General features: G+C 40.0%; 1 protein-coding gene across 4 annotated transcripts in view; it reads left to right on the forward strand.

Annotated features, from left to right (window-relative positions):
* Positions 1-17,238, forward strand: part of DSC2 (desmocollin 2) — a 38,379-nt gene extending 21,141 nt beyond the window's left edge. For 2 of the 4 annotated variants that reach the window (XM_070778773.1, XM_019986939.2), the window contains exons 10-17: positions 1,817-2,067; positions 2,418-2,551; positions 8,677-8,904; positions 11,468-11,704; positions 12,090-12,217; positions 13,850-14,140; positions 14,676-14,721; positions 14,810-17,238. In XM_070778773.1, the coding sequence (XP_070634874.1) occupies positions 1,817-2,067; positions 2,418-2,551; positions 8,677-8,904; positions 11,468-11,704; positions 12,090-12,217; positions 13,850-14,140; positions 14,676-14,711 (1,305 nt within the window). In that variant the 3' untranslated portion in view covers positions 14,712-14,721; positions 14,810-17,238. The remainder of the gene's footprint in view (positions 1-1,816; positions 2,068-2,417; positions 2,552-8,676; positions 8,905-11,467; positions 11,705-12,089; positions 12,218-13,849; positions 14,141-14,675; positions 14,722-14,809) is intronic. The other 2 variants (XM_019986938.2, XM_019986936.2) reach the window with 1 other exon arrangement.
* Positions 17,239-21,885: the final 4,647 nt, after the last annotated feature.

Here is a 21,885-nt window from a genome sequence, read left to right on the forward strand (position 1 = left end):
CTTTCTATCGCTGTGTCAAGGAGCTGCTACTTCATTACTGAATTTCCCAAATAATGAGTTATTCTTGGTCAGACTCATAGGGAAGCTGTTTTATAGATCTTTACTTTTGGATACAGTGTACATTATGTTCTTTACTTCCTGGTTTGGAACAGGAGTCCTCAACCATTCAAAATGTAAATACTTCCAAAACCTCTTTCTAATAATCTCTGATTATCTTAGGAGACATCACTGCTAATTCAGGTGGCAGAGTTAACCCATAAAGTCATCTGAGCTCTGGCTTTGGACAAAACCATAGGAGCCTATGGTTCTGTTGCATCTTTTACTAGAACATGATTCTATCCTGGGTTTCTGGTTTCCCTTTTCTTCATTCACAAGGAGAATGGGTTAAAAATGATGATTGGTTTTTCTTACTGTGATGAAAATTAGCTGCAGTCTGTGGGTTAATTTCTGCTTCAAATAGCAGAGGGATTGTCCCTTAAATCTTGTTTCTTTCTTCATCCAACCCTGCCCTAATCCTTGGCATTATAGAAAGGAAATTTATCTCTGTGAAATCTAAGACTTGACAGCACAGGGAGCCCAGCTTGGCACTCTGTGATAACCTTGAGGGGTGGGATGGGGGGAGGGAGGGAGGGGAGGCTCAAGAGGGAGGGGATGTATGTATAGTTATGACTGATTCTGAAGTTGTTGTAGTGCAGAAACCAACACAACATTATAAAGCAATTTTCCTCCAATTAAAAAATAAAGGAAAAAAAATTCTGTCTTCTGGGAAATGGTTTCACCCATTTTCAATACAGCTATGAATCAGGCAAAATAAAATTAACACCTTCTATTAAAGTTGGTACTACCCATTTTTAAAAGGGTAACTCCAGCACTCTTGCCTGGAAAATCCCATGGTCGGAAGAGCCTGATAGGCTACAGTCCATGGAGTCGCAAAGAGTCGGATATGACTTCACTTCACTTCAATGGTATTAGAAGGTGGAGTGTATGGGAGGGGCCTAGATCATAAGGGTGGAGTCCTTACGAATGTGATTAGCGCCTTATTTAAGAGGGTCCAGCGGAGAAGGCAATAGCACCCCCCTCCAGTACTCTTGCCTGGAAAATCCCATGGACTGAGGAGCCTGGAGGGCTGCAGTCCATGGGGTCACTAAGAGTCGGACACGACTGAGCGACTTCACTTTCACTTTTCACTTTCATGCATTGGAGAAGGAAATGGCAACCCACTCCAGTGTTCTTGCCTGGAGAATCCCAGGGATGGGCGAGCCTGGTGGGCTGCAGTCTATGGGGTCGCAGAGTCGGACACGACTGAAGCGACTTAGCAGTACCAGTAGCAGGGGTAGAAAAGGTAGAAAAAGAAAGTGTAATGCCCATGATCTTTCTATTTTCTTGTCTCTTAAAAACATCTTATAAAATTTGACCCACCTTTTCTACCTTAAACAAGATATAGATATTTGTTTTCATCGCAGGTGGATAGGATAAACTGTGCCCAAACTGATGGAATAGTAAGTTACTGTTGATTGGGGCATGGAGTCCCAAAAGTAATATTTCAAATAATAATAGTTCATTAAATACGATCTGAAATTGCCATTAGGACCTGTGATATTGTGTTAAATTTGCAATTGAGGGATTTTTTTTTTTTTTTTTTTGCTGGCTCTACCCAAATACTGAATCAGCACATTTGCGGGTATACATTTAGTATTTTCATGACTCTTCCTGAGCCAGCACTTAGTACACATTCCCAAAGCTAAGTAGTTACACACTAGTTCACATGGCCAAATACTGCATCTTGATCTCATTTTCAACATGCTTGCTTTTGTAGCCACTGAATTATGAAGAAAAACAGCAGGTGACCCTGGAAATTGGTGTAGTTAATGAAGCTCCATATACTGGTACTTCCAGATCCACCACGAACATGGCAACAGTCACTGTTAATGTCCAAAATCAGGATGAGGGCCCTGAGTGTGACCCTCGGGTACAAACTGTTCGAATTAAAGAAAACGTACCAGTGGGAACAAAGACCATTGGTTATAAAGCATACGACCCGGAAACAGGAAGTAGCAGTGGCATAAGGTACTTGTAATTCTATTTTAGTGGACGTCAAATTGACCATGCTTTTTTTCTTAGAAAAGAAAAAAAAAATTTCTGTATACATTGGGCTTCCCTGGTGGCTCAGCTGGTAAAGAATCTGCCTGCAGTGGGGAAGACCTGGATTCAATCCCTGGGTTGGAAGATCCCCTGGAGAAGGGAAAGGCTACCTACTCCAGTATTCTGGCCTGGAGAAATCCACAGTCCATGGGGTCAAAAAGAGTCAGACACGCCTGAGCAACTTTCACTGTTTAAAATGTATAATTTATTTTGATACTAGGATTGTAATTTGACTTATGATCTGTTTTGCTATTTTAACTCGTCATTATTCACAGGTATAAGAAATCAAGTGATCCAGAAGGGTGGGTCGATGTGGATGAAAACTCAGGAGTAATCACAATTTTGAAAAGACTCGATAGAGAAGCCAGAAGTGGTGTATATAATATTTCAATCATTGCCTCAGACAAAGGTAAGGACTTTGTGTTTAAGCTGGCTATGTAGACTCTCAATCATGTGCAGCCTCTGTTTTAAAATTAACAATGTACATTCAAAGTTTTTTGCTCCCCAGATGACAAGTATTGAGGGGTTGGTTATAATTTATTAACTCAAGTTTGCTTTCCAGTAGCACCTTCAGTTTTGTATGTAAGTATAAAATAATTTCGGAGAAGGAAATGGCACCCCACTCCAGTACTCTTGCCTGGAAAATCCCATGGATGGAGGAGCATGGTAGGCTGTAGTCCATGGGGTCGCTAAGAGTCGGACACGACTGAGCGACTTCCCTTTCACTTCTCACTTTCATGCATTGGAGAAGGAAATGGCAACCCACTCCAGTGTTCTTGCCTGGAGAATCCCAGGGACAGGGGAGCCTGGTGGGCTTCCCGTCTATGGGGTCTCACAGAGCCGGACACGACTGAAGCGACTTAGCAGCAGCAGCATTATAAAATAATTTAGTCATAGAAAATATATGACTGTACTTTATTAAAATTAAATAACCATTCATTTTAGTGAAGAAAATTACTTTAGTAAAATCAGTTTCAATTTATTTATTCATATATCTTAAAAAATACTCACTTCAGCAGGAAAGTTCATTATAGAGATAATATACTTTATTTCCTCATAGACAGTCCTAAAAGGGCTTCCCTGGTGGCGCTAGTATTAGAGAACCTGCCTGCCAATGTCGGAGACATAAGAGATTCTGGTTCAGTCCTTGGGTTGGGAAGATCCCTTCGAGGAGGACGTGGCAACCCACTCCAGTTTCTTGCCTGGAGAATCCCATGGACAGAGGGGCCTGGCAGGCTACAGTCCATGGTGTGCAAAGAGTCAGACATAACTGAAGCAACTCAGCACACACAATCCTAAAAACGTTGTATCTTTCTACAGGAAACTAACAATACTTGGGGATTAGTATTCTGATACTATAAAATTAGAATAACAAATACTGTGAATCCACAAAATCATGTAAAATGTAAAGTCATTTCTGTGAGCCCTGCACGGAGAAGGAAATGGCAACCCACTCCAGTATTCTTGCCTAGATAATCCCATGGACAGGGGAGCCTGGTGGACTGCTGTACATGGGGTCGCACAGAGTTGGACAAGACTGAAGCGAGTTAGCATGCATGCATGCATTGGAGAAGGAAATGGCAGCCCACTCCAGTATTCTTGCCTGGAGAATCCCAGGGACAGAGGAGCCTGGTGGGCTGCTGTCTATGGGGGTCGCACAGAGTCGGACACGACTGAAGTGACTTATCAGCAGCAGCAGCATGAGCCCTGCAAAATTGGAATGTGAGCACAAAGATCAGGAATGGAATCCTCTTATTACATAAAATATAATTTTACTGTAACATACACTTGAACTTTGTGCCTCTGTAAAATAAATGTTAATTACAGTAAACATAAATTATTATACCATAGCTTGCAAAATAAGATTTTAGAAGTGATTTTGGAAGACGTTTTAGGCATTTCAGCTTTTTCTAAATTAATGAGAAGTGGCTCATATACATTGATTGATTTGCTAAAGTTGAAACCATTGTTAATTTGACTTCATCCAATTAAAGACTATCTTTAAAGACCTCAGCTTCCTTTGTCCCTTTGCCAAGATATGCTTTTAGGTCAAAGTCAGGTGAAAAGAAGAGAAGTAATATGAATATGAAGTCCATTATTTTTACATTTTATATTGCAGTTGACAAATGATTTGTTCATTGATGGGATAAAAATTAGTCTGGAATGAGAGATTTTGGATATGATTTTATTCCACATTTTCCTCTGTTGCAGAGGAGATAAAAATAAGCGAGAGAGCAAATGTTTCATGGTGTTTAGAGAGGCTCTGTATCATCATTGTGGTAGAAAATAAATGTGTAATGGGGTCTTTTCCATTCATTTCTTTTGAAGCTGGTCAGGGTAACTCCACGTATTTTTTTTTTTTAATATGAACTGAGATTGTACTAAAGTATGTTTATTGTTTATTTGTTTTTGCTCTTTACCTTTTAAAAAAATCTATATCAACTCATTCCCTTTGGACCTTCCCCACCCCACCTGCTTCCATATGAGAAATCTGTCTTCTGTGAGCACTGATCTCTGTTGCTGCTGCTGCTAAGTCACTTCAGTCGTGTCCGACTCTGTGTGACCCCACAGATGACAGCCCACCAGGCTTCCCCATCCCTGGGATTCTCCAGGCAAGAACACTGGAGTGGGTTGCCATTTCCTTCTCCAGTGCATGAAAGTGAAAAGTGAAAGTGAAGTTGTTCAGTTGTGTCCAACTCTTAGCGACCCCATGGATTGCAGCCTACCAGCCTCCTCCATCCATGGGATTCTCCAGGCAAGAGTACTGGAGTGGGGTGCCATTGCCTTATCCGACTGATCTCTGGGCTTATGCTAAATTCCTCTCTCCGGCTTCCCTACAGCTCTTGCTTCTTCCTCTTTTAAAAATTCTCCCTCAAGTCTTCAATGTCTCAACTTTTCCACACATTCCTCTCATATCGCTGTAGTTTTTAGTTGTACTGCCTTCCCCTCTTCTAAACATAGGTCTTTTTTAAGCTTTGAGTTCAGTTTCCTTTCTTGATCTAACCTCAGTTGGCAGTTTCACCCAGGTGTCTCCTCTGTGTAGTTGAGTTTTACATTTCTTCTGTTCTAAGATTCACAGTGTTGGGAGGAGGAGTGTGCTTTCAGATTTGTAAAAGCATTTAGCAGGAGAGTGTCATGCACATAAATTGTGGACCACCTTCCAGGACTTTTTTGAAATTGGTATTTACCCATATAGAATTGGAACCAGGACTTCTCAAGTGGCACTAGTGGTAAAGAACCTGCCTGCCAATGCAAGAGACATAAGAGATGCGGGTTTGATCCCTGGGTTGGGAAGATCCCCTGGAGAAGGGCATGGCAATCCACTCCAGAATTCTTGCCTGGAGAATCGCATGAACGGAGGAGCTACAGTCCATAGGGTTTCAAAGAGTTGGACACAACTGAAGGGACTTGGCATGCACACAAGCTTATAGAATTATATTAATATTAGAAGGTGAGCATTACATGCATATACTCCAGTAAATAAAATAATATTATTTATTACTAACACATGAAGAACAGAGCTGTGAGACACTGAGTTAGATGTCTAAAACCTTTGGTTGACATATTCTATACCGATACTGATCACAGTGTGCAAAAAAAAGGTTTATTGAACAACTCTACACATTTCATGAAAGGGGAATTCAAGCATTTATTACAGTGGTAGAACAGCAAACACTGCAGAGGTCAATTTTTAAAGCCATTACAATTAATCAGATTCAGTCAGTAAGACGTGCTTTCACCTCTGTGTGTGGACCCAAATCGTGTTCTGCAATCCGTATTTTCAGAGAGATCAGGAAAACACCACGCAGCATGAGAACCAGGAAAATCTGAGGGAAGAGAGTATTCTGTCCTAATAGGAAAGTTTGTCAGGCAGATAAAATACATGTTTGCGTATATTCCTGCTACCTTTCTGTCTTTTTTTTTAGAGTTGTCCATAGTGAGAGGTAGTTGCCTTGTTTCTTGTATCTCATTTCTTTTCGAGTTCTCTTTTCTTCTTGCTGGACTGTATCCTTTACTAGTTCTTTCAGTGGTGCGATGTGGGTGATAAACCCTGTCAGTGTTATTGTTCTGAAAAATATTTCAATATCATCCTCATCTTTGATTTTGTCATTTGACTTGCTTTAAAATTTTGAGTTAACTCCTTCTTTCCCTCAGTACCCTGCAAGTGATACTCCATCGTCCTTTGGCGTTTCTTGTTGCCAATGCTTATTTTAGTGTCTATTGTCTTTTTGTAGGTCATACATCCAGATAACTTTTGTAGTCCCTAGGTTATGTTCAGTATATAGTTTTAATTCAGTGTTTATGCTGAGAATTTAGTTTTATTCACCCAGCAGTGCAGTCAGATCAGAACATTAAAAAAAAAAAAAAAAGTCCATGTTTTTCTTTAATTCTGGGATATTCTCAACCAGTGCTTCTTTAAATATTGCTTCCCTACCATTTTATTTATCCTTTTCTTCTAGAGTCCCTATTAGATGATTATTAGGTTATTTCTACTGGAATTTCGGCTGTCAATTGCATTCTTATTTAAACAGTTAACTTTATGTTTTTGAAGATAGTAAATATTCATGATTTGAAGCTATCTTGCATAGAGTGAATTAATCTTCTGATTAGTGATTTTGTTGGCTTTCCTTTAAACATTAACCTTGCTCATTCTGGAATTTTAATTTGCAGGATATTAAATAGGAGGTATTGACTTGCCTTCAACTTCAGACTTTTCCTCTATTCCACTATCAGTTCAGTTCAGTTCAGTCACTCAGTCGTGTTGGACTCTTTGTGACCCCATGAATTGCAGCACACCAGGCCTCCCTGTCCATCACCATCTCCCGGAGTTCACTCAGACTCACGTCCATCGAGTTGGTGATGCCATCCAGCCATCTCATCCTCTGTCATCCCCTTCTCCTCCTGCCCCCAATCCCTCCCAGCATCAGGGTATTTTCCAATGAGTCAACTCGCATGAGGTGGCCAAAGTATTGGAGTTTCAGCTTCAGCATCAGTCCTTCCAATGAGCACCCAGGACTGATCTCCTTTAGGATGGACTGGTTGGATCTCCTTGCAGTCCAAGGGACTCTCAAGAGTCTTCTCAACACCACAGTTCAAAAGCATCAATTCTTTGGTGCTCAGCTTTCTTCACAGTCCAACTCTCACATCCATACATGACCACTGGAAAAACCATAGCCTTGACTAGATGGACCTTTGTTGGCAAAGTAACGTCTCTGCTTTTGAATATGCTATCTAGGTTGGTTATAAGTTTCCTTCCAAGGAGTAAGCGTCTTTTAATTTCATGGCTGTAATCACCATCTGCAGTGATTTTGGAGCCCAAAAAAATAAAGTCTGACACTGTTTCCCCATCTATTTCCCATGAAGTGATGGGACCAGATGCCATGATCTTCGTTTTCTGAATGTTGAGCTTTAAGCCAACTTTTTCACTCTCCTCTTTCACTTTCATCAAGAGGCTTTTTAGTTCCTCTCCACTTTCTGCCATAAGGGTACCCCAGAGCAATTTTGTAGTTGCTTCCACCATGTCCTTTTCTGTGGCCCCCAGTTCAGCACCAGTTTCTTAACTTGATGGGCTATGGCTCCTGGCCCAGGATGACCCTGGAAATACAAGGGATCCTGTTGTGGGGTTGAGGTAGTGGCTGCAGGGCTCTGCCTGGTCTCCTCGCTCTCCTTAGGAGGGCAGCTTCGTATGAGACACAGCCCCAGGTTGCAGATGGCACAAGTTTATTTCATCCTCTTTTCCACTCCTCATAACCATGCCCTCCTTATTAATAAGCAGAAAGAAAAAATAGTTTAGAGACACAAGTCCTGGATTTATGTTCACTTTTAGGCTTCACAACTGTGTTACTCATTTGTAGCCGGGACCCATGCCCACTTCATCTTCGAATCTCCCAGGTTTTCCACTGCAGTGCTCTGTACAAAGTAATTACTCAGTAAGTTTATTGACTGTATTGATAGATGGGTTCCTTAGGCTACCTCAGAGTGATTATTCAGGTTTGCAAGTGATTTCCCACTTCTGGGGTCTTTTGTGTGTTAAACATTCCTGTGTACTAATTTTGTTCTAATCTTCCACATGCATATCTTATGCCTTTTACCCGTTTTACTTTTCCTGCCCCCAAACCTTAAGTGCTTTCCACATGCCTTCCCTTTCATTGTGTCCAGAACATAGGTCTGTGCATGTGATCTCCCCCCTTGTCAAATCTCCTTGTGTTTTGACTATACCAGAAATGCCCTTTTTGGCCCTCTCTTCCTTCCTCTTTTGAAAAATCTGTCAAACCTCACCTCTACAAAAATTCCATGTCTATTGCAGCTTTTTAGTGAATGGGCGACAAATCTAAAAAGCAGTTATTTTCTGTACAACATCTTTGAAATGGATTATGTCTTTCTTTTAACGTAACTTAGCGATGTAACCTAGGACTGTGCCTGTTCCTGTCATTTCTATGGTACAAGTGCCTAATAATGTGTAATTTTCAATGTGTAATTGCCTAATAGAAACTCAATAATCAAGAAATTGTATTTTCATATTCGATTTTCTAGATGGGAGAACATGTAATGGAGTCCTGGGGATTGTTCTTGAGGATGTGAATGATAACGGCCCAGTCATACGTCAGCGGACGGTGGTCATCTGTAAAACCGTCATGTCATCGGCCGAGATTGTTGCTGTAGATCCTGATGAACCCATACACGGCCCACCCTTTGACTTCAGTTTGGAAGGTGTTTCTGATTCAGAGGTACTTAGAATGTGGAGACTGACAAAGGTTAACGGTATGTATTTCTAAATGTAACTCTGTCGTTTTCAGCATCAAAATGTCTAAAATATAGAAGAATAATTTGCTGTATGGTAACCACCAACGAATGAACGTGAGTTTCTCAGCGTTGGTGTGGTGGGAAGAGCCTGTTTCTGGTCAGTCCTGTGCCAGGATTCCCTACGGTTTGCGTGAATTCTCATTCCCATGCTACACTGCTATCCCTCCCGCCCCGACCCCACCAGACTAGATCTGATAGAACCACTGCCAGGCTTGTGTGCCTCCCAGCCACACAGATGTTTCACATGACGGTGGTTTCCTTGGTCAGAAGGGAATCCCCATCCTTTGCAGGTGTGTTCCAGGGAAGCGGACGCTGAGGCAGTCTTTCTAGGCTGAATGTTTATCAAGGTGTTTCCTTGGCATCAGTATATGTGAGTGGAAAGAAAGCAGAGTGGAGCAAACAGAGAACTCAAGCTGCAGCTCAGGCCAAAGGACAGCCTTGACTAATGCATGAGTCATCTCCATTCCTCAATGGCCAATCTGTTCTGTGCTCTTTCATGACTCTGTCTGTGATTTGGGGTGCCCAAGGGGGCATGACCTTTGGCAGGAAGGCCCAGTCCCTGGTGGTGCTGATAGCCTCCCAAGTAGCTGGGACAATACATCCCTGATTGGGGGGGATCTGGGAGCACATCACGGTGTCCACTGTATTAAATCTTCTCTGTGCTGCGTTGACTTCTGACCATTTCTTATCTAATGTTTTTTTATGTGGGATTCTTCCCCCACTTGGTCCCAGTGTGTACTTCCGACTTTACCTTTGTTAAAGGTAAAGTTTAACAAAGGATTACCTTTGTTAAAATCCACGGTGACAAGAATGGCAAAAGCAAAAGGAACTTCTCTCCGTGCCACCGTTGCCTCACTCCTTACATCAGCTCATAACTTTCCAGCACGTTCTGTGTCTCCTGACTGCACAACCTGTGCACCATGTCCTGTCACTGCAGCTTTCATGACCCTAACCCTAACCTTCATCTACTGTAAACTGAATGGGGGTTGCCTTTAAAATGCCCTTGAATGGTTTTCATCCCCATGCTTTCAGTGAATATTTCTTGATTTCCTATTATAAATTGCTCTGTGAACTGACAGACAAAATTTTCAGTGTTTTTAAATAGCATTCCAGTGAGTCCCAGGTGGAGCTAGTGGTAAAGAGTGTGCCTGCCAATGCAGGAGACATAAGAACCATGGGTTTGATCCCTGGGGAAGATCCCCTGAAAAAGGGTATGGCAACCCACTCCAGTAGTCTTGCCTGGAGAATCCCATGGACAGAGGAGCTTGGAGGGCTATAGTCCATGGAGTCGCAAAAAGCTGGACACAACTGAAGCGACTTAGCATACCAATGAATGTGTATTTGAGAAGCAACCTTATATTTAGATGACCTCTCTACTTTGGTGTCATAATATCACATCTTTTTTATATAATGTTAAAAGAGGCAGTAATTAAAACAAAATTCCTACTTAGTACAGTGAAATGTTAACAGGATTATGTTGGTCAAAACTGTATTAGTTTAAAGTTTTGCTGGGCTGTGAAATAGTCCAAAGCCTGAAAAATGCTAAGTGAAGACTGTATCCTAAGGAGCCTTTAGGTCTCATTATGCTATTTACTCTTCTTGGGCATTCATTTATTCATATGTAAAATGGGATTATAGGGGGAAGTAAACAAGATAGGCAATCCAATAGACTGTGGTATGTTTTGGATCATAAATTTTGGTTTTGTTAGTCATATTATTATTTCTTACACATTCATGGACACCGGGTTAATCATGCTTTCCTTTAAAATTGACTCAATTCAATGATTTATTTTTTTACCCAAGTATTGAAGGTTTACATTTAGAGCATCAAATATGAAATAATAAAAATGTCACACTGGGCCAGCTAACTTGGGAGGATTATTCTTGGGCATGGGCATGTGTAATCTATATGTAAAGTAGTATATTTTTGGCTCTGTCCCCAAGACTGTTGGATTTTGATCTGGATAAAATATCCACTCTTGACTTAAAAAAAAACATCAAAAGCAAAAAATATAAGGTTGGTCCCAGTGTCTTATAGGATCATGAGAAGAAGTTCCAGCATATGACTGATGCCTTGATAGTAAGTTCATGGTTTGGCATAATATATGAAAATAAAGTAAGGAGAAACATCCGGAATTCAGACTATGAAATTCTCTGATGAATCGTGCATAAAAGAAGATACATTAAAATTAAAATTTTGGTCATATTAAAATTTTTTAAGATATGATAAAAGTCAATCTCTTAACAAATCTATTATTTGTGATAAGAAGGACTTGTGTATGGACAGATAAAATATATTATTACAAAAGCCAAAAGACGTTTATACAACGAGGCAGCATAAACAAACTTGTATATGATCAGAAAGACTTTGTCCATGCACACTTACAATCGTGTAGCAATTGTGCCATTCCCATTAGGAATATCCATGGTATGGAAATAATGCTGAATATCCTGTCACTAGTTATTTATGTTCAGGAGAAATCAATGGCAATCTATAAGTCATGGTTTTATTTCCTTTCAGATACAGCAGCACGTCTCTCCTATCTGAATGACCTCCAGTTTGGAAAATATACAGTCCCTGTCAGAGTTACAGATAGACTTGGCCAGTCACTCGTCACTCAGTTAGTGGTGATATTATGTGACTGTGTTACCCCAAATGACTGCAGCCTTCCGCCAGTTCCGAGGACTAGCAACGGAGAAGTGATACTTGGAAAGTGGGCCATCCTTGCAATATTGTTGGGCATAGCATTGCTATTTTGTAAGTCCTTTCATGAATTTAAAAGATAACCTTTAAAATAACTTTCAGGACACATTCTCAGAATCAACACTGTTATCTATGGCTGCTCATTTGTATATAGCTACGTTTCTATTTAACACACACATATTTAATTCTTATATTGAACGTGCATGTAGGTATCATATTAGTGCTGTTGTAATTGGTGCAGACATAAAATTTAACACAAGTGCAGCACTGAGCGTGTCCTTGTTTGTGGCATATCCATTTAAGGCAGGCTTTTCTAATGGATGCTGCTTTGACTCAAGCAATAATATTTATGTTTTCTGGAAAGTTGTTTTTCTATTTGTCGTCATAAATTCATAATAATCTTTTATGATAAACCAAAGTCATCTCTCTTATTCTGCAGGTATCTTATTCACCTTGGTCTGTGGGGCTACTACTGGGGCAGACAAAAAGCCAAAAGTATTTCCGGATGATTTAGCTCAGCAGAACCTCATTGTGTCAAACACTGAAGCTCCTGGCGATGACAAAGTGGTAAATTGTCTTTTCAAAATAGGTACAGATGATAGGGAATTCCCTGGCGGTCAATGGTTAAGACTCTGTGCTTCCACTGTAGGGGGTGCTGGTTCAGTCCTTGGTCAGGGAGTTAAGATCCCTCCTGCCACGTGGCTCAGCCAAAATATTAGAATACATTCAAACAATAAATTTGCCTAAACAACTGTAGTGATCTTTTCTGGGAAAAGTTTTTTTGAAATCAGATAGCTTACAATATATAACATGTCATCAGTTGCAGGGGACAAATCAAATGACATTGATCCCATGGTGATATGTAGCATTTCAATTTGGCCATGTAATGTTACTTAATAGTAAAATCCTTTGGCATATTGTTATTTTTTTCCCCCCCTATTTCAAGTGTGTCACTGCTTCAACTTTAAATCCTGTCTTTTTTATATATTGAAGCTGCCGGTTGTGCTGTAAAAGGGTTTCATTTAGTTATTCACGGATCATCAGCATAATAATTTTAATTTTTTTTCTGGCAGCAGCCATAAAATGACTACAGGCTTTGATCATCGTGGGAAGAACTTTAATGGAGGCTCTCAGCCTCTACTATGGGTTAGAGAGGAGCCTGTGGTCAAATATATGAAGCAATCATGCTAACAGGTGATTGCACTGCTTCAGCTTTGAGTTCCAGCCTAGTATGTGGATGAAGGAAAAAAGTGAAGTGAAAGTCACTCAGTTGTGTCCAACTCTTTGCAGCCCCATGGACTGTACGGTCCATGGAATTCTCCAGGCCAGAATACTGGAGTGGGTACCTATCCCTTCTCCAGTGGATCTTCCTGACCCAGGAATCAAACTGGTGTCTCCTGTATTGCAGGCAGATTCGTTACCAACTGAGCTATGAGGGAAGCCCCAGTATGTGGAGGAACAAATAAATTCCCTACCAAAATGTAATTGATGATTAGAGCAGGAAGGATCTAGAAAACAAAAGGATGTTGGCATCTAGGAAGGTATTAGAAAAAATGAAACTTAGAGTTTCCTAGAGAAACATAACATGGAAAGTTAGTGTCCAGAGCTTTGGTGTTCTTACTTTCTCTGCTGATTTGTCTTTATTTAATTAGATGACAAGGATTTAGTTAATTAGATGACAAGGATTTAGTATTGCCGCTTTTTATGGCAACTTGTTATTTCTGTTAATTTTGTTTCAGTTGAAGGGAACTCAATTAGGCACTGAATAAAAATACCGATTATTATTTCTGTTTCTGTTCTAGTCAGGTGAAGGGAATGAATTTAAGCAGCGTTAGTCTGTGTTAGACAATAGTGTGGAATCCTGAGCCTGAGATGTGAGATGCTGGAAGGATTTCACAGATGAAGTTGTACAGTATTCTAAGAAGTTATTAAAAAAGGAGTACACATCAGGTTTTCTGACTTGTCTCAAGGCTCAGACCACTTGACATCTTGCAGTTGGCTTCCTGTATTGGAAGCTACCTAGTGAAGTAGTAGAATTAAGGTAGTTAGGTACCCAAGGTTGCCAAGACAGATTGAGTTCCAGCCCTTGGAATGCTTACCTCCTAGCACGAAAATTCATGGCATTATCTGCTTGATTTGTTCTTTTTCTCATTTTTTGTTTTTCTCTGTATTTCCCCAATGCCACCTGTTTTGTTCCAGTATTCCACAAATGATTTCACAACCCATGCTGTGGGTGGCTCCGCTCATGGAATTGGTGGCACCCTGGGATCCAGAGTGAAGAATGGAGGGCAGGAGACCATCGAGATGGTCAAAGGAGGGCACCAGACCATGGAGTCCTGCCAGGAAACCGGGCATGATCACACCCTGGAACGGTGTAAGGAAGGTGGACAGCACACTCTGGATTCCTGTAGGGGAGGACCAGTAGCAACCGACAACTGCAAATACACGTACTCCGAGTGGTATACTTACACTCAGCCCCGTCTTGGTGAAGTGAGTTTCCCATAAATCTGTTTTGCTTTCTTTTCAGCTTTCTAAATGATTATGAAATGATTATGATCTTGATTTTTCACCCAATTAATCTACTCATTAGAAATTTGATTTTCCTTAATTTTGGTTGAATTGCAATCAGAGGTTAAATGGGTATTGACTTTTCTTCCTATTTTGTTTGGTTGTTCATTCTTTCTGAAAGAATAAGATGATACTTAAATTCTTTTTCTCATGGCTTTGTGTTACCATTTCCCATCAGACAAATCAGGTCTTAGAGACCAACAGTGGAATCCGAGGCAACTCCAACCTGCAGTCACTCTGCCTATCTGGGAAAGCTTTGAGCCACATGCATTCGGGTTCACTTGTACGAATGCATTTCACATTAGCCATAATCTGGAAAGGGAAAACAATGATAACTTAAAACAAATGCTTGCATACTTGCTGCCACATGTGTGACTTTTAGAAACCTGCTATGTAGTGAATTAACTGATGGTGTGATTTATGATACAGACCAATCATGTGCATTTTTTATACGTAGGAATCCATTAGAGGACACACTCTGGTTAAAAATTAAACAATGAAAGGTAAATCAAAGCAATTATTTTTATGCTAGTAAGTCTTGGTGTTTAAAATAATAATAATAAAATATGTTGTGTTTTATCCTCTTGGCAGAAGGTCCAGCAGTGTGATCAGGATAACACCCATATGCAAGCTCAAGACTATGTCCTGACCTATAACTACGAAGGAAGAGGATCGGCAGCTGGATCTGTGGGCTGTTGCAGCGAACGACAAGAAGAAGATGGGCTTGAATTTTTGGATCATCTGGGACCCAAATTTAGGACACTTGCGGAAACATGCATGAAGAGATGAGTGCCTTCTAGATGGTCTACAAAAGCCAATGGGTTTATCGTCTTTTTTTGTTTTTATAAGCTAAGATTTTTTTTAAACATAGAAGATGCTATATTGGGGGCTTTTCCCCTTTATTTTGTTGGGATCTCTTTAGCCAAATGTGCATTCACCGAGGGATGCTGTAAATAGCTACACAAATTTCCTGGCTTTTTCATATTGTTTAATTACTTACTGCCACCTAAGGACACCTGCAGATAGACAAGAAAGTCTGCGTTATTGTTTACATTTGGGTATAATGACAGCAACCAAGTATAGTGCAATACAGTGTAAGGAATTCATGTGTATATCATAGACTACTTGACGTAGAACCAAATGGAAAATTGTAGAGACCTTGCTCTAATGTAATCTTCAGTTACCTGATTCATTAATCATTTGTATGGTACTTAAAGACTGCTGTTCTCCTAAACATTCTGAAGTGTTTATACTGCATTCTTGATGTTGTCTTAGTCTTGTAACATGACCTGTCTTCATAAAGCAAGTGTTGACTGTTATTCTAATTCCATTTTGGTGGAGTTTAGTTTCTACCTTGTATTCTTTGTGAAATCTGGCACTGAATTACACTTGCTCTTTTATTCACCTTCTCCAAACATTTACATTTTAAAAAATGCTTCAAGAGTGTATTTTTATTTCTGTGAGGCTTTGGTCTTTGGTCTCCTCGGTCCCGCTCTCCAGCGCCCCCTCGGCCTCTGTCTCTCACCTTCCCTCTGCTCCCTTCATTCCCTTCTCCCTCTCTCTCTCTGTCTCTATCTTCTTTGTGTTCTTAAAAGTTTTTATTTGGGCCGAAGAATCTAAATATAGTTAAGAGCCATCTCTCTTTCCTCTCGTATGAAGTTCTGTGTTTCTCTTTTATATAAGCACCTATATATTCTTGGCTTTTCTTAAAATCAATGTAATGTTGATTTTATTGTTTGAACTGTTTTGGTGCTTGCTTCATTATCTTCTCTACAAAGACCCTTTAATTTTGTCACTAAATTGTAGAAATGTATCATGCTTTTATTAGATGCAGCATTTTATGTTAACAAAAGGAATACTGTAATTAAAATTGGGATGTGGGCATTTAGTATATAATAGTATATTTGTTTGGTTCTCAGTTGCTCAGTGGTGTCTGACTCTTTGTGACTGCATGGACTGTAGATGCCAGGTTCCTCTGTCCCTGGGATTTCCCAGGCAAGATTACTGGAGTGGGTAGCCATTCCCTTCTCCAGGGATCTTCCCCACCCAGGGATCAAACCTATATCTCCTGCGTCTCTTGCATTGGCAGGCAGATTCTTTACCACTGTACCACCTGGGAAGCCCAGTAGTATATTTATAGTTCCTTATTGCAAAGATCCAGTTTATAAATGCAAAATAGTGATGGTTTTTGAAATAAGCTTTGAAATGCAGGGATCTTGAAAGCTGTCTAGGAATAAAATAGCTTTTTAGATGAGATGGCTAGTTACATCTATGTGTTTGTAAAGTTTTTTTTTTTTTTAATATTATAAGAGTAAAGTTTTTAATGAATGTAGAAGTGGTTCAAACTGTTTAAATTTTGAACTAATAAGACAAAGTTAAACTTAATAGCTAACCAAATTCCAGGCTAGGTTTCACAGCTGATTTCAATCAATGAATTTTCTATCTATACTAACCACTGGACATTTAAAAATATTTCTAATATTTAGAATAGTTAATAATATGCCTGCTTTTGGATTCACAAGATTGGCTTATACCAATTATTTTTAAGAATTAACATTGGGTAGTTTATTGAATAATCTGTTTATCTTTTCAATAGTTTCATTGCTGCTCAGTCAAAAATACAGTTTCTCAATATTATTTATAAAATTCTTGTGCATGACTAGTTATGATAAAGTAAATCAGGTAGTTTTAAAAATCAGTGTGTTTGTTAATCATATGTCTGATATGAGCTTATGGGATGGTGTTTTTCTTAAAGAAGTGGTGCTCTTTTAGAATCCTGTTCTACACATTTTAGAATTTTAGAGGTTGATTTGGAGAGGTCTTCGGTTGTTACCATCACATTTATCTAATTTTACTGTTCTAAAGACTGTGATGCTATGGAATGTTGGTGAAGTTGCATTATTTCTCCATGTCTGGTTTTCTTCATCTAAAATGGGGGATAATAAATAGAACTCCTTTTCTAGGGTTCTCCTGGGGTGGCTGTAAGACATTTGAATAAAAAATGGTTTTTAAGCATGAAAGTCACTCAGAGTGGTCCACCCAAAAGGCACTCCTAATAGAACTAAACAATTTTAAATAAGTTGCATTAATAACCCATTTCATGTTAACAAAAATCAATTAAGAAAATAAGATAATGGAAGGATTGTCTTTGTTGTTGTTATTTTGTTTTTGACTTTTGAATATCTGTCAGCTGAGCATATGTTTCTCTGTAATGATCATCCAGTGACTGAGTCTTCTATTTCCAGTGTTTCAGAACACACACTGCAAAGACTGCTGAAGTATCTGCAAAGGATTGCTTTGTTGCAAATAATATGAAACTTTGTTCAAATTGGATGGAAAGAAGAACATTCACTTCTTAAAATGGGCACTAATTCTGGACCCCTGGGAAAATTACATGTGCTTAAGACTCCTCCTTCAAGCTTATTCTTAGCTGTTCTTCTAGCTTCTTCTGCTAAGGAATGGTTTTCCTCAGAGGCAAGCAATTGCTTGCCTGGGAGTTTAAGACTCTGGTATTCGCCGTGGTAACCTAAATGCAAATACTCCAGAAAGACTGTCTTGATGCAAATGCCCAGCCCCTCCCTTATTGGCTGTGGGATTGGAGAAGTCACTCAGACTTTGAGTCTAGTTTCCTCATTTGTATGACCTGTACTGAGGGTGTTGGAAGAGTCTACATGGGTGGTAAGTTGCTTCAGTTGAGTCTGACTCTGCAACCCCATGGACTGTAGCCTGCCAGGCTCCTCTGTCTGTGGGATTCTCCAGGCAAGAACACTGAAGTGGGTTGCCAGGCCCTCCCCTCCTCCAGGGACTGAAAGAGTCTGCTTCATAGTTGTCAGAATTAAAAGAAATTCATGAAAAGACCTGGCACCAAGTTAGCCCTCAATATATGTGTTGGGCTTCCCTGGTGGCTCAGATGGTAAAGAATCCACCTGCAATGCTGGACACCTGGGTTTTGATCCCTGGGTTGGGAAGATCCCCTGGAGGAGGGCTTGGCAACCCACTTCAGTATTCTTGCTTGGAGAATCCCCATAGACATAGGAGCCTGGTGGGCTACATTCCATGAGGTCGCAGAGTTGGACACGACTGAGCGACTAAGCTGGAGAAGGAAATGGCAACCCACTCCAGTGTTCTTGCCTGGAGAATCCCAGGGACGGGGGAGCCTGTTGGGCTGCCGTCTATGGGGTCACACAGAGTCGGACACGACTGAAGCGACTTAGCAGCAGAGCGACTAAGCACACATGTATGTTACCTGCTGCTGTTATCATAGGAGAGGAAGATGCCATAGTTGGGAATAATCATAGATTCAGGCTCTACTTTCTCTTTAGCTGACATCTTGCCACGATGTTCCCATATATTTTTCCCAGAAGCTTGATCAGTGTTTTACCTGTGATAGTCTTTGAGAACATCACGGCTAGTAATAGTGTCCAGGTCGCTCATTCTTGGTAGTCAAGAAGCTAAATCATTCATAGCCCACAAATCAGTGTGATCGATTTTCAGAATTAAACGAAAAGCAGATAAAATTCCTCATAAGTCATACACTGGTGTGGGAAGCAAAAAAGGAAGCAAAATCTTAGAGATTTCCTTATAAGATACTGCTTCAACAGGGGGAACCTACAGGGAATTGCCATCAGCTCAGTGCAGTCTGCATTTGGGGGTCTCCATGTAATCACTTTTTGCTTTTAGGGATCCCCATTTTGATACTGGCTTTATCTTGGTTCCCTTTTTTTTTAGTGGAAAATCTGACTTTGACAACAAGCTTTCCTTTAATCTCCATCTCCAGCCTTTTGCTGGGCTCCTGATTGAAATCTCAAGCCCAGATTTTGCCGTGGTCGTCCCCTTAGGCAGTAATGTCCTGAGGACAAAATGCTTCCTTCTATGGACCTAGAACCATCATTTTTTCTACCTCCGTGCATAACAAAGCTCTAAGATTGTATGAGATCTGTGTAGGTCTGCATCTCTCATTCCCGTTCTTCTGTGAGACCCACGTTACTCTGGTAACTTTGAACTCCTTATGAGTAAAGATAACCTGTGTTACCATATCCAGTCAGGCCTTCCTGAGTTTCCTGTGTAGTATCCTCGTGATTACATGAAACTCGAGAATTCTCAGTTTCTCTTTTTTGCCTGCATGGCACATCCTTTTATTGCTCCAAACTGCCAAACTTTCTGAGAATTTTAATCACAATTTTGTTTGTTCATTTTTTTGCATACAGTCATCTAATGTCTTCCCGGTACCGCCACGGAAGGCCTTCCTAATACAGACTGTGCTCATATGTGAGAAGGAGCAAGCTGAATCAGCTATGCTCGGGGTCCACCTTGGCGCAGGACAAGGCATGGTGGAGTTGTCTCTTGTGCTCCTGCAGAAAATCTGTGCAAAGCTAAGAGGTTAGAGCTTTCGAATTTCTGCTGGTTGCCTGCCTACTCTTAGTTATGTTAGAATGTAGGAATGAGGATGGAGTAAAATGCTGATCCTGTCACAGTTGACAAAGAGTAGCAAATTTCGGCAAATTGCTGAAATATTTGCTGGCGCTATCTTTTAGAATGTGGGTTCATAGATCATTTGCTTCGGAATCACCCATGGTGTTTGTTAAAATAAAGATCTTGTATTGAATTAGAATCACAGGGTTGACAGGCTGTTGAGAAGTATGGAAGGCTGTGCTTTTTCATAAATTTCCTAGGTCACTTTTACAGCCTTTAAAGTCTGAGAACCACAGAGAGGGATTGGTAACTGGGTTTAGGTAATTATTTGGAAGCTTATGAAACAAGTATTTTAAGTTTGCTTCTTCATATCAGCTGCTTTGTGCAAAATGCTGGAACTATATCAAAGTTGACACATGTGAGTTTGTAAAATCCCATAATTTCAGTTAATTAGCCATTTCTGAATGAATTTTTGCTCTGTGATTCTTGCCAACCACATGGAGGGGAACTGGAGGCAAAGTCTTAAGGTAGGATCGTGGGATGAAGGTACTAAGTAAACACTCAATAACAATGAACTAATTTTGCTACATAAACGCTGCTAGCCAATAAAATACATGCAAATTATGTTGTATATATTCCCAGAACAAGTCAGAGTTGTCAAATCTCCAGAGGCAAATGGGACAAGGAGGTCAGCACCAGGAGCATAGACAGGTGACTCTGTCTATGAAGTGGCAGATACTTGGCAGGGTTATGATGTTACTTGGAAGCTGTGACAGGTAGGGTGACAGGCACTGATTGCTGGATAACCACGATGGCTGGGAGCTTCAGAGGGCCTTATGAAATAGGACAGGTACTTGGGGAAGAGTCAAGACTTTCGCTTAAAGAATGTTTCCCGTGGGAAGTGGGCCAACTGGAAAATTTCTGAGAACCAAGGACATGAAGTGGAGCCATGGGGAATGAGATGCTGTGAAAGCTAGAGTTGAAAGGAGAGTGATGGGGTCAACCTACCGAACTTTGGTGCAAAATTACCAGTCAAATCAGGTAAAAGAAATTTATCCTCACAAGGTGAGATAATGGTGCAAAGGATGTTTAGCTCAGTGATGTGAGATATGTGGATAATTGGAAGTAAGCTCAATGTCCCATAAAGGGAAAATAAATGATTTGTAATACATTATTGTGATACAAGGTACTATAATTGAGGATTACAAATGTGGTGACCATGGACCCTAACTCTGAAAGACATGAATCCAGATACCAACTTTGTTTCCACTAACTGAGGAACCTTGGTAAGTCATGGGAGCCTCAGAATTCTTATGTATAACATGGGGACAAAATAGGAAGAAATGATGTAATACATGTAAAGATTCTTTCTTAATGCTTGACTCATCAATGTATTAATAAATGTAGTTGTGATGATGATAATAGAATAGTAAGAGCTAGTCCATGGGGTCGCTAAAGAGTTGGACATGACTTGGCAGCTAAACAGCAACAGCAAAATTTTATTTTGAAGGCTATTTAAATAAGAAAAGATATAAAACATAGTATTCATAGAAAAATAGAACAATCTCTAGATCAGTATAATTCCAAATTCATAAATGTAAAACTGTAATATACTAAAATATTGAGTGGTAATCTCAGATGAAATATTCTTCATTATGTTTCTATGTTTCCATTTTACAATGAGTTTATTGTAAAATCGGGGGAAATTAATAAATAACAAAAGTTCACGGACTTTAGGCTTTTGGAGATTTATAGACCTCTGAGAAAAAGAAAAAAAATCTTTAAATCTTAGCCTTACAACATCGAGGCTACAACGAACACACATTCACAGTAAATGACTGAGTTGAAGCAAAAAAATTTTATCGTTTCATAATAGAGTATACTCATGTTTTTGGTCTAAAATTTTACATTGTGTGTACTCAGTTATGTCCAATTATTTGCAACCCCATGAACTGTAGCCCACCAGGCTCCTCTGTCCATGAGATTATCCAGGCAAGAATACTGGAGTGTGTTGCCATTTCCTCCTCCAGAAGAACTTCTCAACCCAAGGATCCAACCCTTGTCTCCCGAGTCTCTTGCATTGCAGGCTGATTCTTTACCACTGTGCCACATGTGAAGTCCTTTAACACACAAATTTTATTATCATTAAATTTTCATATGCTGGCTAGGGACCAAGAAAAAGTAATCAATTTTCTAGACATGCCAAATGAACTATTTCAAATATTTGCATGAGTGCAACTGTGAACCAAGTAAAT

Source organism: Bos indicus, chromosome 24 (genome assembly GCF_029378745.1).
Source record: "Bos indicus isolate NIAB-ARS_2022 breed Sahiwal x Tharparkar chromosome 24, NIAB-ARS_B.indTharparkar_mat_pri_1.0, whole genome shotgun sequence".
Lineage (NCBI taxonomy): Eukaryota > Metazoa > Chordata > Mammalia > Artiodactyla > Bovidae > Bos > Bos indicus.